The sequence below is a fragment of the Tetrao urogallus genome, assembly GCF_951394365.1.
Source record: "Tetrao urogallus genome assembly, chromosome: Z".
Taxonomy (NCBI): Eukaryota; Metazoa; Chordata; class Aves; order Galliformes; family Phasianidae; genus Tetrao; species Tetrao urogallus.
In genome coordinates, this window is record NC_136816.1 from 44094055 (window position 1) to 44107667 (window position 13613).

Below are 13613 nucleotides of genomic sequence, written 5' to 3' on the forward strand. Positions count from 1 at the left end.
AAAAAAACCCACAAAAAAACCTTAATCTGAACAAACCAGACTCTCCTTATTGGTATTAAGTGTCTGAAAAATCTATGATAAGGCTAATATGCTTTGTCACTTACTTGGCTTAACTTCTCTGCTACGGGCAAGACCTGTGGTTTTAAACAATCCTGTTTGTGTGTAAATAAATGCTCTTTTAATTTGCCATAATTTCAAGTATTTTGTTTTGTAGTAATGAATAATTAGCATACCTTTTATGATTTTTTTTCACTTGGTGCTACCTTAAGGGGAATATTTTCTCTTCTATGCACATGTGTAACCTCCAATAGCAATAGTAACAGTTATGAAGTATGGCCCCAAGGGAGACAATTTCCCTAAAACTTTTAAAATGTAAATCTATGCACCATTCTTGCCAGCATGCATGCTCCAGTAAGTGAAACTAATATTCTGTACTTGCCAGCATAATAATCCAAAAATTGAATAAATTCCAAGCACTAAACTTAAGAGAAAGTTCCTAATTTTAACTTTGCATAACAGCATGCTTGGTGTTACCTCCAACTGCTACTCACTTCTTGCTGTCTGGCTTCTGAAGTGGAAGTTTTATGTTGAGATGATGGAGGAGGAAAGTGTTAGGTTTAGTTCGATTGTGTACTTCTGCCAATACAATTTCTGGAAAATGTATTGTATTCTAGTCACCTCCATGAAAAATAACATTTATTTGGACATAAAGTTAGAACACATAACCACACACTTAATATATTTAGACTAGAAATTACAGCAATTGGGAACACAGTTACCTTTGATCTCATGATGGTTTTCTGCAGTCTAATTCTGTTTAATGCTACTGACTACTCTTGGTGTGCACATTTGGAAATAAGATTTGATCTATAATAATCCTTAACATTTTCTGACAAGAATGATTTTGAGTGGTGTTTAACCTAAATTTCATGAAAGTGCTCTGCTCAGAAGCGTAATATTGTGCCTGTGAATGAGTACATGTGCATAACCATTAACAAAAATATGCTGTAAGTACTGAAGACTAAGCATATAAAAGCAGAATGCATTCAACTCTTAATTAGGTTAGTGCTTATGAGAAAGATTTATCAGACTCTTGTCTATAAGTTCAGAGTTGGAATTTTTCAAGCATAAGCACATTATAAATACATATATGAGTCCTCTTTCTCAGGAGAGACATATAGGCCCCTAAAATACGTGTTCTATGAATTCTGTTGGTAAGACATCCAATTGAAACTTCCATACAAAAATGCTGTGCAGTAAAAAAAAATACCCACATAGTATTCATACACAATTCAGTGTGATGAAACTATACAGTTGCTTTCATGAATACATCTTTTTTTTTTTTTTTTTTTTTTTTTTTTTTTTTGTGTGTGTGTGTGTGTGTGTGTGTGTGTGCGCGCTAGGAAATACATGAGTTGTGCCAAAAATGTTGTCAAAGAGGTTTTTTAGGAAATACCATTTTGCAGTGAAGTCAATGTTTATGACTAAGGTACAACAGGATCGGGAGCTTACTCTCATTTCATTTTTTAAATCCTGTATCCATTTCAGATCGGATTCTCAACAGTCCCCTAATGAGTGATTTAATGGACACAAAAAATGTCTTAGTTTTCTGTGAGGACTTTTCTTCTGAGTTTACTTCTCCTTCGTGTCTTCTAATAAATCTAAGCAGAGTCCTCTTAATTGTGCTAAAAGAATTCAGAGAGTAGACATCTCATGGAGTATTCACAATTCTACCAGCAGTATATTTCAGATTATCCTGAGAAATGAAGCACAGAATTGTAGGGGTTGCGTAGAATTGGAGGGAGCTCGAGATCACCAAGTCCAACCTCCTCCCTGATACAGCTGGTTCCCCACAGCAGGTCACACAGGAAAGTGTCCAGAAAGGTTTTGAGTATCTCCAAAGAAGGAGACTCCACAACCTCCCTGGGCTGCCTGTTCCAGTACTCTTTCATTCTCATAATAAATAAGTTAATATTACTGGAGACAATAATAGCAAGTGCTTGGCTGTGTTGTCACTGTTTTAAGGTCCCCTAAATCATCTTTTTAATAAGTCTTCCTAACAGAATACAACATAATGGATTTTGTAGTAATGGTCTCTTGAGGAAGGCTTGCATTTTAAAAAGCTGTTTGCACTTTTATTTTAAAATCACGTGACAAATGTATGTAGATGTATGTAGATGTATGCATTCATTCAATAGCTCGCGAACTCATTTAAGCTTAAAATACGAGATTCTCTTCCTCCAGATTCTGAGGACAGCATCCTTCAAAACTGCAAATATTAATGTTCTACTTATACTAACACAGCTACAATGCAATTTTAATGTTGTGCATTAGTCGCACAACATCAAGCCCATCCTGGGTACTTGTTAATAGCATAAGACCTCCTGTTTGCAGAAAAGTTCCAGAGAGGTAACATGGTTTCCTTACTGTGGAACCAGTAAAATTTATTTCTGGTAAAAACAAGAAACAAGTGAGTAATTATTGTTGCAATCTATCTAAAACTGTTAGCATGAATACGCTCCAAATCAGTAGTGTACTCCAAACCCAAACCCAGTTTTCTATGCTATTTGCTTGATCTGTTACTGGACAACTTGGCTTCAATCATCAGCTATTGTAAGTGAAAACATTATTTTGCTGCAATGTATGTTTAAGGTATAGATGTGTTTTATGTTTACTGAGAAATCCACCTTTGCAAGTACAAGTATGTGAATACAACTAAGCCCATGCTAATACTTTCAGTACTGCCTATGGTAACGATCTGGAAGGTATATCCCACACAAACACAGGTTGTCCTGGGAGGGACTGTTACACAAGGGATATTGAGCATTAGGTGTAAAACACTATTACACCCAATTTTGACTTTTTAAACTCCAAATAAACTTCCTGACATCACCACATTTTATTTCAGTAAGCAATAGTTTAGAAAACAACTATATAATTATATTGTTACATAAACAACAATTGTTTTATATATATACACATATGAATAAACAAAAAGAATAGCTGTCTGACTTTGCGTTTAGTGAATTCACTGTTGAATAATGACACACGCTGATGAATTTCTATTGAAGACTTTATTCTAGAGTCACTGAAGTCTGATGTAACACGGAATGCAGGTGACACAATTCATACAGTGTTCACAGCTCCAGATAAATCAAACACAACCTCAGTATTTGATCTGATGGGCAAGTGCTCATCAAAAGACATTGGATGGAGTAGTGCAAACTGTGAGTTAAATACTGAAAATTATTAATTTTTTTCAAAGTCATGAACTGGAAGAATGATTTTTAAACACTTGATTACACACAGGTTTTAAAATGCAGCACAGTAAAAGGATCACTTGGAGTTCTGCTGGCTGTAATGAGAAATACTGCCTGGAGAGCCAGCTTTTTGCAAAGGGCGATCTATCAGATGGAATAACAAAAACACTAAATGTACAAAGAGGGGCGTTCCTTTAAATTTGCATGAAAAGTACTCGGCTTGTGAACGTGCAAGTACCCGGATCATTTTCACTGCAGGACAGCATTTCACCTCCAGCAGACATAGAATGGATCGGAAGAGGAAGACCGCAACCGCCCCCTCCCCGGGAGCCCCCCCACCGTCGCCTTGGGCAGGGCTCCCGCCCCCCAGCTCAGCTGCCAGCCGGCGCCCAGTCCAACACGGACCTGAGCGCCTGCAGGGATGGGGCACCAAGAGCTTCTCTGGGTACAGAGAAACACGTCAAACCTAAATCTCCCCTTCCTCAGTTTAAAACCGCTCCCTCTTGTCCTATCGCTGACTCTTTAACCGTGCTGTTGTTTTCGTCTGAGGAACAGCTCTTTCCGAACGCATCCGCGCAACGGGCGAGCAAAACAGAACAACTCAGCCCACCCCGCCCCCCGAGATGCGCCTGGTGGTGCTGCAGGGCCGGCCCGGGGGGGGCGGCGGGCAGGATTAGATTTCAGGCCGTCGGGGCGTGCCCGAGCGTGCTTCCCTGCGGCGCGGCGCCGTTACTCGGGGACGGGGAGGGCGACGGCGGAGAGCGGGGCCCGCGGAGCCGCCGGGTAAGCGGGACGTAAGGGGCTGCGGGGAGAAGAGCTTGGAAAAGCGGCGCGCCGGCCGTGCGGAGTTGCGAGTCAGCTCTTTAAGTGTATTTATTCGCGAAGTTTTGTCGTCATGTTGTGGCTCGGCGGGCGGGGCGTTCTGGAGGAGGAGAAAGGCCGCGGGGGGGCGAGCCTGTTGCTCCCCGCTCCCGGGGCCGCGGCACGGCCTGCGGCGGGCCGGGCGGGCGGCTGCGGGCCTGGTCGAGGCAGCCGTCCGCGCGTCACCGGCGGCCGCGGGAGGAAAGGTCCCTGAGCGCCTCCTTCTCTCGCTCTCCTTCCCCCCTTCCGGCGGGCAGTTGCCATCCCTAGAGGATGTCTCCTCCCCGCGGCCGCTCGCAGCCGCTGTGTTTCCTTTGAGTGGCCTCGTTCGAGGGGCTCGGTAAGCGCTGATGGGCTTCTCGGGGTCCTGCGCTTCCACTGCGGATACCGCTATCCGCGGGTGCCAGGCGCTTCTTGCAGCGCCCGATCCCGCTGCTGTTGGTCCCTGAGTGTGCGTTCGGGCACGGTCCTTTCAGCAGAGTGGGTGCGAGGCCTTAGTCTTGCCTTCTGATGTGTGAGGCTGTGTGAAGAAAAGGGCTTGCTGTATGGGATGCTTTCTGTCTAGGGTGGTTTTCCCTTCCGCTTCCAGTACGTTCCTGTGTTACTGGAAGGAATAATAGGCAAGAAGAGCTCTCGCAGAGCTGACCCTGTGAACTCTGTGTACTGTGTTTCATAAGATTGATTTGCAGCCTGGCTGAGCAGAGCTGCATTCTTTTTTCCCTTTCAGCTTTTAAAAACAGAACCTCATCATCCCTTTTGCTTCTTAGTACACGCAAGAGATTTTGTTAGCATAAGTTGCTGAAAAGAAAACGCTATTCCTAGCCATGGTACTGGAGGGGATAGGCGGAGTTCTTTGCCCAGCAGAGCAGTGGATGGGCCAAGTGAAAGGGCCTGGTTTCAGCTATTGTGGCAGCCTGTTGTGTAATGCCTTGTGGTTTCCATATCAGCAGGGCATTTTCCAAGGTAACAACTTTTAGGGAGCGAACAGTCTAAACAAATACCCGGAAAAGTAGTAAAATGTGTCTGGAAAACGTCATTTCCCTACAAAAGTGGAAAGTAACATAGCATTAAGCGAACAAGAATGCAGAACAAGAACGCTTCAGGGCATATTAATGTAGGTGTTCAGTAGCAGTGCTTTAATGGCAGAGAACATCAGAGAAGCATTGTAGTTTTCAGCGTTCTACCCCAGCAATGGGTAACAATTATTTCGTATCTCCATATTGCACTAGCAGGGCACACATGTAACATTTACTGATTACAGCTAATGTTTCTGATACAGCAGTGTTTCTGCTGGCTTCCTTTATGCTCTCAAGAAGCTTTTCTCTGGGAACTGGATACATTCTCTCTTCACGTAACAGTGCACTGGGAAAGCTAGATCAATTTCAGCATGGGCGAAAAAAAGAGCTGTGCTACTTACATACTAATTGATGTTCTTTATTTTCAGTATGGCAGTGTCTGTGAATTCTGTGGAGCAATGAGTGCATTGAAAACCAAAATTAAAAATGTTTGAAATTATATGGTCTATATCTCATGTAAGAAAATTTTAAATTCTAAAGATGATATGCATTACACTCTCTAATTGGCTTTCCTGTGAACCACCCTACTGAAGCAGTTTCAGCAAATACGATTCCAAGCTGATAATGTAGTCTCTCATCATTGGTAAGGACATTTGTTTTGCCGTAGGCATTCTCAACAAGTCAGTGCATAAATATGTCATTTTGTTTTCAGTGCCCTCTTTTCACGCAGAAATTGGTTTGGAGTATGGTTGGTTGGTGCTTGTGGAATAATGGCCTATATGGTTGCAGAGTGTTTCTTCAACTTTCTTTAACTGAGGCTTTTCAGACTCAGTTCTGGTATCCAAGCCACCTTGTATCGTATTCTGGTTATGTGCTGTAATGACTTCCTGTGTGATTCTTCCATTATTTTCACAGTATATGATAGGAGTTCTGCAGCATTTTTGGTTTGTAAGAAAAATGATGACTCCTCATTGGCTTTACAGTGAGGCTTTTTTTCTTTCTTTCTTTTCTTTTTTTTCTTTTTTTTTTCTTTTTACCATTTACATATCCTGTTTTTACCTCTATGAGGAATCCAATATATGTTAAGAGATGCAACTTCTGTGATGTAGAAGCTGTGTTTAATTAAGTCCATCTAAATTTAATGAATTTGGTAATCAACTCTTTATATTGGAAAAGAGTAGGCAATATGAACCATGCCTAAGTTATTTAGAATGGCTTGGGATGTATAGTGTCACATATATTTTGTGTATGCTGAAAAGCTGCTTTTCAGTTTCTGAAGCTAATCCTGCATTTCTAATGTTTGAAGAAAATTATTTCAATTAATCCCAATTTATTTACTGCAGTATTACTTTTTTTGTAAACAGATTATCTGTTTGTTATTTTCCCTAGTACACCAAAAAAAAAATAAATTCCTCTGCCTTGTTGGCTTGTTTGTTTGTTTTTGTTTTGTTATGTTTGCAAAACTCTTTACCAGTCACTTGTAAATACTTTGCATCACATATGTTTATCTGCAAATGAAAGTAATAGGTGTTGTTTAGGCCCACTTCTGGGTTACAGTTGTAACTTGCACATCAGCTAGCATAAAACATCCATGTAGAACTCTTGACTATTACAGAATATTATTAATTAAAGAGAAACAAAGAGATTGTACATTTATCTGAAAGCTTTGCAAGTTTTCTTAAAATGTTAGTGTGATGTGTGCAGAAGATAAAATAGTTGAATGTTCACAATCTGGTTTTCATAGTTGTTTAGCTTTACTGCTATACTTTCCTCTGAGATACAGAGCTGCTGCTGTCGCCTTTTACAAGTTTTTTTATACATTCAGTGTTTTTCTGAGTTTCAGGAGGCTAGCATTGTCAGTTTACAAACTGCTTATAGTCTCCATACAGCCTTTCTGTCAGTTTTGTGAACTGGCTTTTTGTTTCTGCCTTGAATGTTTTGGAACAGTTTTCCTTTAATATAGCTTTTACTAATCCTGTATTTCTAATGTTTTTCAGTGTATTTCAGACTTCTCACGCTTTCCTGTTACATTCCTGACAGCCAGTGGAGATCTTCTTTGCTCTTTGTGGCACTTAATTTTGTTTATACGAAGCCCTCTCCAATAGATTTTACAGGTATTGTGTCAATTCTCTTCTGTCATAGACAAGTGTGCAGTCCCTCTGCTGATGAAACAGGTAGATGATGTTAATTCTGCCTATTCATGTCTTGTGAAAACAGGCTAGCCTTTTTTTGTTATGTTAATTCTTTTCCACTGCTTGCTTCTTATTCCTCTTATTTTTCCCTTTTTTTTTTTTTCCTCCTCTGTGCTCAAGTATGTTTATCACTGTCACTGTGAATAGTGAAGGCTGTACTTGTCAGAATACAGTTGTTGAGCCTGTCTAATAGTTCTGGGAGTCCTTGGAAGTGCTGTATGAACAGCAGAATTGCCTTTTGTAGCAGTGGAAAAATAGGAAGCGTGAGATCTTTCAGATGAGCTTGAATGGTTTCAGATGTCTTTGTATTGCCAAGATGTTTTCCAGAAGTCCGAGGATCACTGTAATTTTCTTCACAGGGATGTTATCCAGGGTGAGAGAGGTAGCTGGGTGAAACAGAAAAGCTCAGTGAAATTGAAAGCAATACAGAAGTTCTCCTGGTAATCAGTGTCTTCTGTTTCCTATGTGGTTTGGTTTTCATTCTTCTGCCACGCAGAGCTAACACAGTATGCTGTTTGAGTGACAGCCAGAAAGCAGGGGAATAGAAAGGCATGGGATAAAAATAAAGTAAGAAAGGATACCTCTTTCCCAGCCAAATTCAGTCCTGGGTGCTGAAATTTAATTAGAATTTTTCAAATACTCTTCTTAGCATCTGCAGAGTATAAGCTTTGATTACCATGTTGCTATACTGAGTCAGATTTGATTTTAATCTCATGCAGCTCCTTGCCAAGGTTTGGACCTGGAGATTGCTTTTAGGGTAGGCATTTCCTTTGTATTTTGAGCGCATATAAAGTAATGCAAGAGCTACAAGGCAAAGCCTATTACTCTGTTTTCTATCTTTGGAATCACATGTTTGCTAATCCAGTGCTGTGAGCATGAGTTTCCAAGGTATTATCTGAAATGGATTTGTGAAATTGTAGATGGAGCATGTGTAAATACAAAGGAGGAAGTTTCCTTGTGTAGGAATTACATGATCAGGTGTGAAAGAGCCATAACTAGAAGGAACTCATCTTTTCCTTTATCACGAGTCTTCTGGGTGTTCTCTTTAATAAGGTTTGCATGATTGCCATGAAAAGGAGGTATTGAGCATACATTTTGTGTCTGTTTTTAAAATTCTTAAACCTATGGATTTGAGTGCTTTAGGCACCGGGCACTACGAATCCAGGGCTGCAGCATTTATCTGGCAGCTGTTCTATGAGAAGAGCAGCTGCAGTTGGGGAGAGATGCATATGAAACACATTTTTGTGTGTTAGCACAGGAAGAGTCAAATTTTAGAAGTGCAAATGTAGTAATGATTATATGATGAAGGGGATTATCTTTAGCTTTTGTGCAAGCTTAGCGGAAGATTAAGTTTCTCGTTGTGTATTTAGCTAAAACTACTTGTGTGTTTATTTGACTTTTTTTTACTGTAAAACAGGAGTAAAGGGGTAAGGTGCCTATTTTTAAAAGTCACACCTGTGTCTTTGGAAACACTGAATTAATTTGCTGTTCATTTAGCAGTGCTTCTTCCAGTAGCGGATAAAAAAGTCAGTCAATGTTTTTATTACTGTGATGAGATTAGTGAACTTTAGCTCTAGAACACATAAATAGTTAAATCTGCTTTGAGCTCTTTGGATCAGGACTGGTGTTTGTGTCATGTATAGAAGGGCAGGTTTTGGCTTTGGACTCCTGTGATACAGGCAGCCAGGAGTATATATATATATATATATATATATAAAAAAATATATATATATATATAAAATGACATGATCAGAAACCGCCTCTCATTCATTCATGCGTCTAGAATTTGTGATGGTGTTATAATAATATTCACTATAGCAAATGAAAGATTTACTTATTCCAACACAGAGTTGTCTCCATATTTCTCTCTGGACAAGGTTTGCTCGGTGCATTATTACTGAAATTCCTAGAAGTGTGCTGTGTTAAAGACCAGGAGTTGTTGCTGTGGTGGGTGGGAGTGGTGACTATGGACACATCTTGGGCAGCTGCACGCTTGCTTCCCTTGTACTGTGGCTAGGTTGATGTGCCACTAAACTGGTGCTGACAGATCCCAATTGTTAGCATGGATGTGGTGCAGCAGAAACAGAGTTGAGTGGGTTTTCACCATGCCAGAGTGTGCACAGGGCAAAGGGTATCATTTTGAACTATGATATATGAATACTGGTGTGCCTTGAAGCACTGCTTCTGCTTCAGTGGAAGTGTCCTGAAGGAAAGCATTCTGACAGCAGTTCCTCTCTTGATCCTTCCTTGAGCTGTGGTCGACAAAAGCATTAGATGGATCAGCTAAGGAGTCAATCCCTTCCAGTACAAAAACGAAACAAGGAGAGTTAAGGAGAAGTAAAATGAAGTGAGAGTTAAAAACTGAGTTACTGGCACTAAGATGGCTCTGGGGCAGTTTTCCTGCCTCTAATGCACGAGGTAAGTGAAAAGTGTATCGTGAGAGTCTTAGCAGTGCTCAGCAATTTTTTCATTGCAGATTAAGTAGGATCATCTCTATCTCTAGAATTATATACTTAGTGACTTCTGTTAATAAGTGTCTGTGTTGAGAATGCTTCAATTTCAGATCATCAGTGATGATTATTCTGGGGTTGCACCAACACAGTGGTGATCCTGTCCATTTTATTGCTTGTAAACATGCCTTTCACAGCACATTAGAAATAGGCAAGTTGAATCATGATGTAACGTAATATCCACCAACTCTAAAAGATATCTCCTCTTCTTGAGATTCTTAGAGGTCTGAAGCAGAAGGCCTGAGGTACAAATAACTTTGTTTTTGCTGGTTAGTTCCTCAACATTTGAGAGTTGAAGATATGATGGCTGTGTGCATGTACATGTGCAGGGTGATGGGACTGAAATGACTGAGTAGTAATCTCCATATTTGTATCGTGCATTTTTCTGATTGGATCTAAAATGCAGCTGTATAAACATTTGTACAGATAGAAGTAGAAGGGTGAAACAGGAAAGACCTTCTTTAATTGGCACTGCCACTGAGAAAAAGACCTGTGAATACTACTTGTAAATGTCTCTACTTGTAAATAGGGCCTCTGAACTTACTGTGTGATAATAGTTTTTTCATTTGAAAGTAAAAGCTATTGGTGTTTAAGGTTAGGGGAAAACCACCTTATTTAATTAATTTTTTAGTAACTTCATACAACCCTTCCTGTTAAATAGACAGTCTTACTTTGAAGGGTGAACAGGTGAAAACGCAAGGTATTCTTTGGTTTTGTTTTCAGATCTGGTAGTTATGTGCTGGGATTTACCTTGTTAAGTAAGAAAGCAAACTCGTGAAGTATTATTTTATTAATTATTGATGTGCGTGTTTGTGTAACTTGTATAATGGAAAAGGATTGAAAGGATTCGAATTTTATGCCTACTTCTAAGTGATATGTTGTCCTGAAAGTGATAATCAGTATTTCTGTAGCACTGTATTCGTAAATCCATATGCCATAAATGTAAACTGATATGGAGCTTAAGGCATACTGAAAGTAGGGAAATCTGGCAGTAGAACTTGAAAGCATTTAAAAACCACTTGATTTGTTTTTTCTTTTCAGACTGCAAGCAAGTTTATGTTGACAACTTTTTTTTCTTACTTTTCTTGTGGGGATTGATTATGCTTATCATGCTCAGCTTCTATGGCTAATGGCCCTTTTGAATTTTAGTTACTCTCTCGTACCCAGAGATCTGTCAACAGATCTATCAACCTTTCTTTATTATCCTCTTCAAGGAAGAAAGTCATTTAAGGTGCTTAGCTCTTTCTGAGTGCTGTTTTCTGTGTGGTGCTTTCTTTACCAGATTCAAGTTGATTTACTATCTTAAACTACTTTCCTGTTACCAAGAAAACAAAAGTACTGTTGGGAAGGGTAAATAAATAAAAAGCACATGTTGGTTCATGCACCTACAATGGTATTTGGATTTCTCACTTCATTTACCTCCATCACAGTCTCCATCACAGCTGTGGATGGGCAGACTCTCCCGCTCATACAAAATCACAAATTTCTGAGCAACATTACAAAAACACCAAACAAGCAAAAGAAAACCACTCAAATTCCCCAAACTCACAAAATACGAATCAGTTTCAGATTCTTTGTAAGGTAGAGTTTCCTGCCTGTAAATTTGTGTTGGCAAAGATCATTCATCAACCATATCTGATTCTTAATACTGGCATATGTTAGTAGTGGAGGTTGTAGCATGAGTTCTGGATGTAGTAGTGTGACAGTTCTGCAAATCTGATAGCAGTAATGCTTTGTGACTCATAGATTTCTTCTTAGGTTCATGCACCTGATATTGTCAACACAGAGCTTGAAAACTGAACCTGCAGGGAATGTTTTTATGAATCGCTGAAAGGGAAAGCAATGAAATGCTGTGAAGTCTCAGTGGCAGCTGTGATTCATACCTTCTGATTAAAGCATTGCAGGGCATGTTGTGCAACATTATGCAGACAGGATCTTTGATATGGAAATGCAGAAATAAATTACCTGAAGGAGATGTAGTTTTAGTGGGCTGCTGTTTTGAGGGCATGGCAGTTGGTTTCAGAAGTTAATTTTTTTTCATTCTGAGCTCTCTACTTTGTATTCTACACCTGACAGTTTCCCTGTGTTTCCTTTTTCAGGAAAAACCAGGACAACATTTGTATGTGCTTTCTGTGTTGGAATAGGAGCTGAGAAGCAGAAATAGAGAACATGTTGGAAACAATTGGTAATTTTTTTTTTTTTTTTTTTGCTTAATTATAATTTCTCGCTGTACTTGTCAGATGTATTGTGTGTAATAGTTACAGGTTATTGGTGTATACAAATGAGGTGGGTTTTATGACAAATGCTTGGCAATTTTTTGTTTGTTTGTTTTAGAATTGTTTGTTTGTTTGTTTTAGAATTAGGAAACAAAAAGCTGTCATTTATTTAATTAATTTATTTTTTTTCCCAGTTTTTTTTTTTTTTTCCTAGTCTTTCTTAAAAGACTAGACAAAAAGACCTTTTAAAAGGTCTGTGTGGAAGAAGACATCTTTTTAGGGGTATTTTTGTTTTATTTTATTTGCAGTTGCCTATAGCCACAATTCCTGTACTGAATTTTAATGAAAAATTTTTACTTTCTTGCAACCTAGTAATTAATGGAAGAAAGAAAAAAGCCAACAAAAGTAACAGCCATCTTATTATTTGCCTTCTGCTTTGTGCTCTTCTCTGACTTCGTAATTCATTAAGACATGTTTGGTTCAGTTCTGAACAAAAACCCTTATAGACCTCTGTATTTTGAAAAAAAAGAGGTATTTAATAAAATTTATGTGCTTTCAGTATGGCTGTTTCTAAACTGCCACTGACTTGAGTGAATGTTGCTACAGATACACATCGGGCCCTCCAGGCTGTGGAACGTTTACAGGCAAAGCTTCGGGATCGAGGTGACATCGCAAATGAGGAAAAACTGAACTTATTGAAATCAGTGCTGCAGAGTCCACTTTTTAATCAAATTCTCAGCCTTCAAACTTCCGTTCAACAGCTGAGAGATCAGGTAGGAAAATTAGCCTCCCAGACACAAGAGAAAAGTATAAAAACTGTATGTCCTTTTGCATGGTGAATATTGAAGTCAAGTAGCCTTAATTAAAGATCTGATTCAAAGCTTTGGAGAACAAAGGAGAACACACCAGTTATGTTTCTGGGCTTTTGTTATGTCCCATCAAACATAGAGTATGCATACATTTTTTTACGTACATGCTTGTAAGTTACTGTGTGCACTGGGGGGGAAATGGTGGTATTGGGTAATAAGTTAATGTTACTGTCACTGTCTTTGAAAAGGAAGTAATGTGTTTTGTTTGTTCTTTCATTCATTCTTATGGAATGCTGGCTTCAGAAGATGAATATATATTTTTCTTTCTATAAGAGATTGAAAAGAAACAAGATGTGCTACCTCCTTTCCAATTGCTCAAGAATTGAAGTATCACTTTTCTGCCTTTCTTCAGAGGGGACATCTTATTTTTATTGGCATAATTATGTATTGTAGAATCAGTAAGATTGGGAAAGACCTCTAGAATCATGAAATCCAACCATAAGCTGATGATTATTTGTTATTGTAATAACCCTGTAACTTGCTAACCTGCTTTTCACGTACAGCCAACTCCCACAGAGCTATTCCTTATTCTTTAAGTATAGCCAGAAATGCTTCTTACAGGCTTCAGGTCAGTTTAGGTGCTTTCAACAGCGTGAGGCAGGTGGAAAAAGAAACCTGTTTTTCTTTGCATATTTTATATTCCTGTCACTCTCTGGTCTGAAGTGCTGTGTTCTGTAACAGTGGAATGT

At 39.2% G+C, this 13613-nt stretch overlaps 1 protein-coding gene across 1 annotated transcript in view; it reads left to right on the plus strand.

Moving 5' to 3' along the window:
- Positions 1-12008: 12008 nt before the first annotated feature.
- The window catches only part of MPDZ (multiple PDZ domain crumbs cell polarity complex component), a gene marked incomplete at both ends in the record, with an annotated part of 95301 nt that continues 93696 nt past the window's right edge, over positions 12009-13613 (plus strand). Inside the window, 2 exons of the mRNA XM_079548269.1 lie at positions 12009-12024; positions 12662-12828. Of these exons, the coding sequence (XP_079404395.1) occupies positions 12009-12024; positions 12662-12828 (183 nt within the window). The remainder of the gene's footprint in view (positions 12025-12661; positions 12829-13613) is intronic.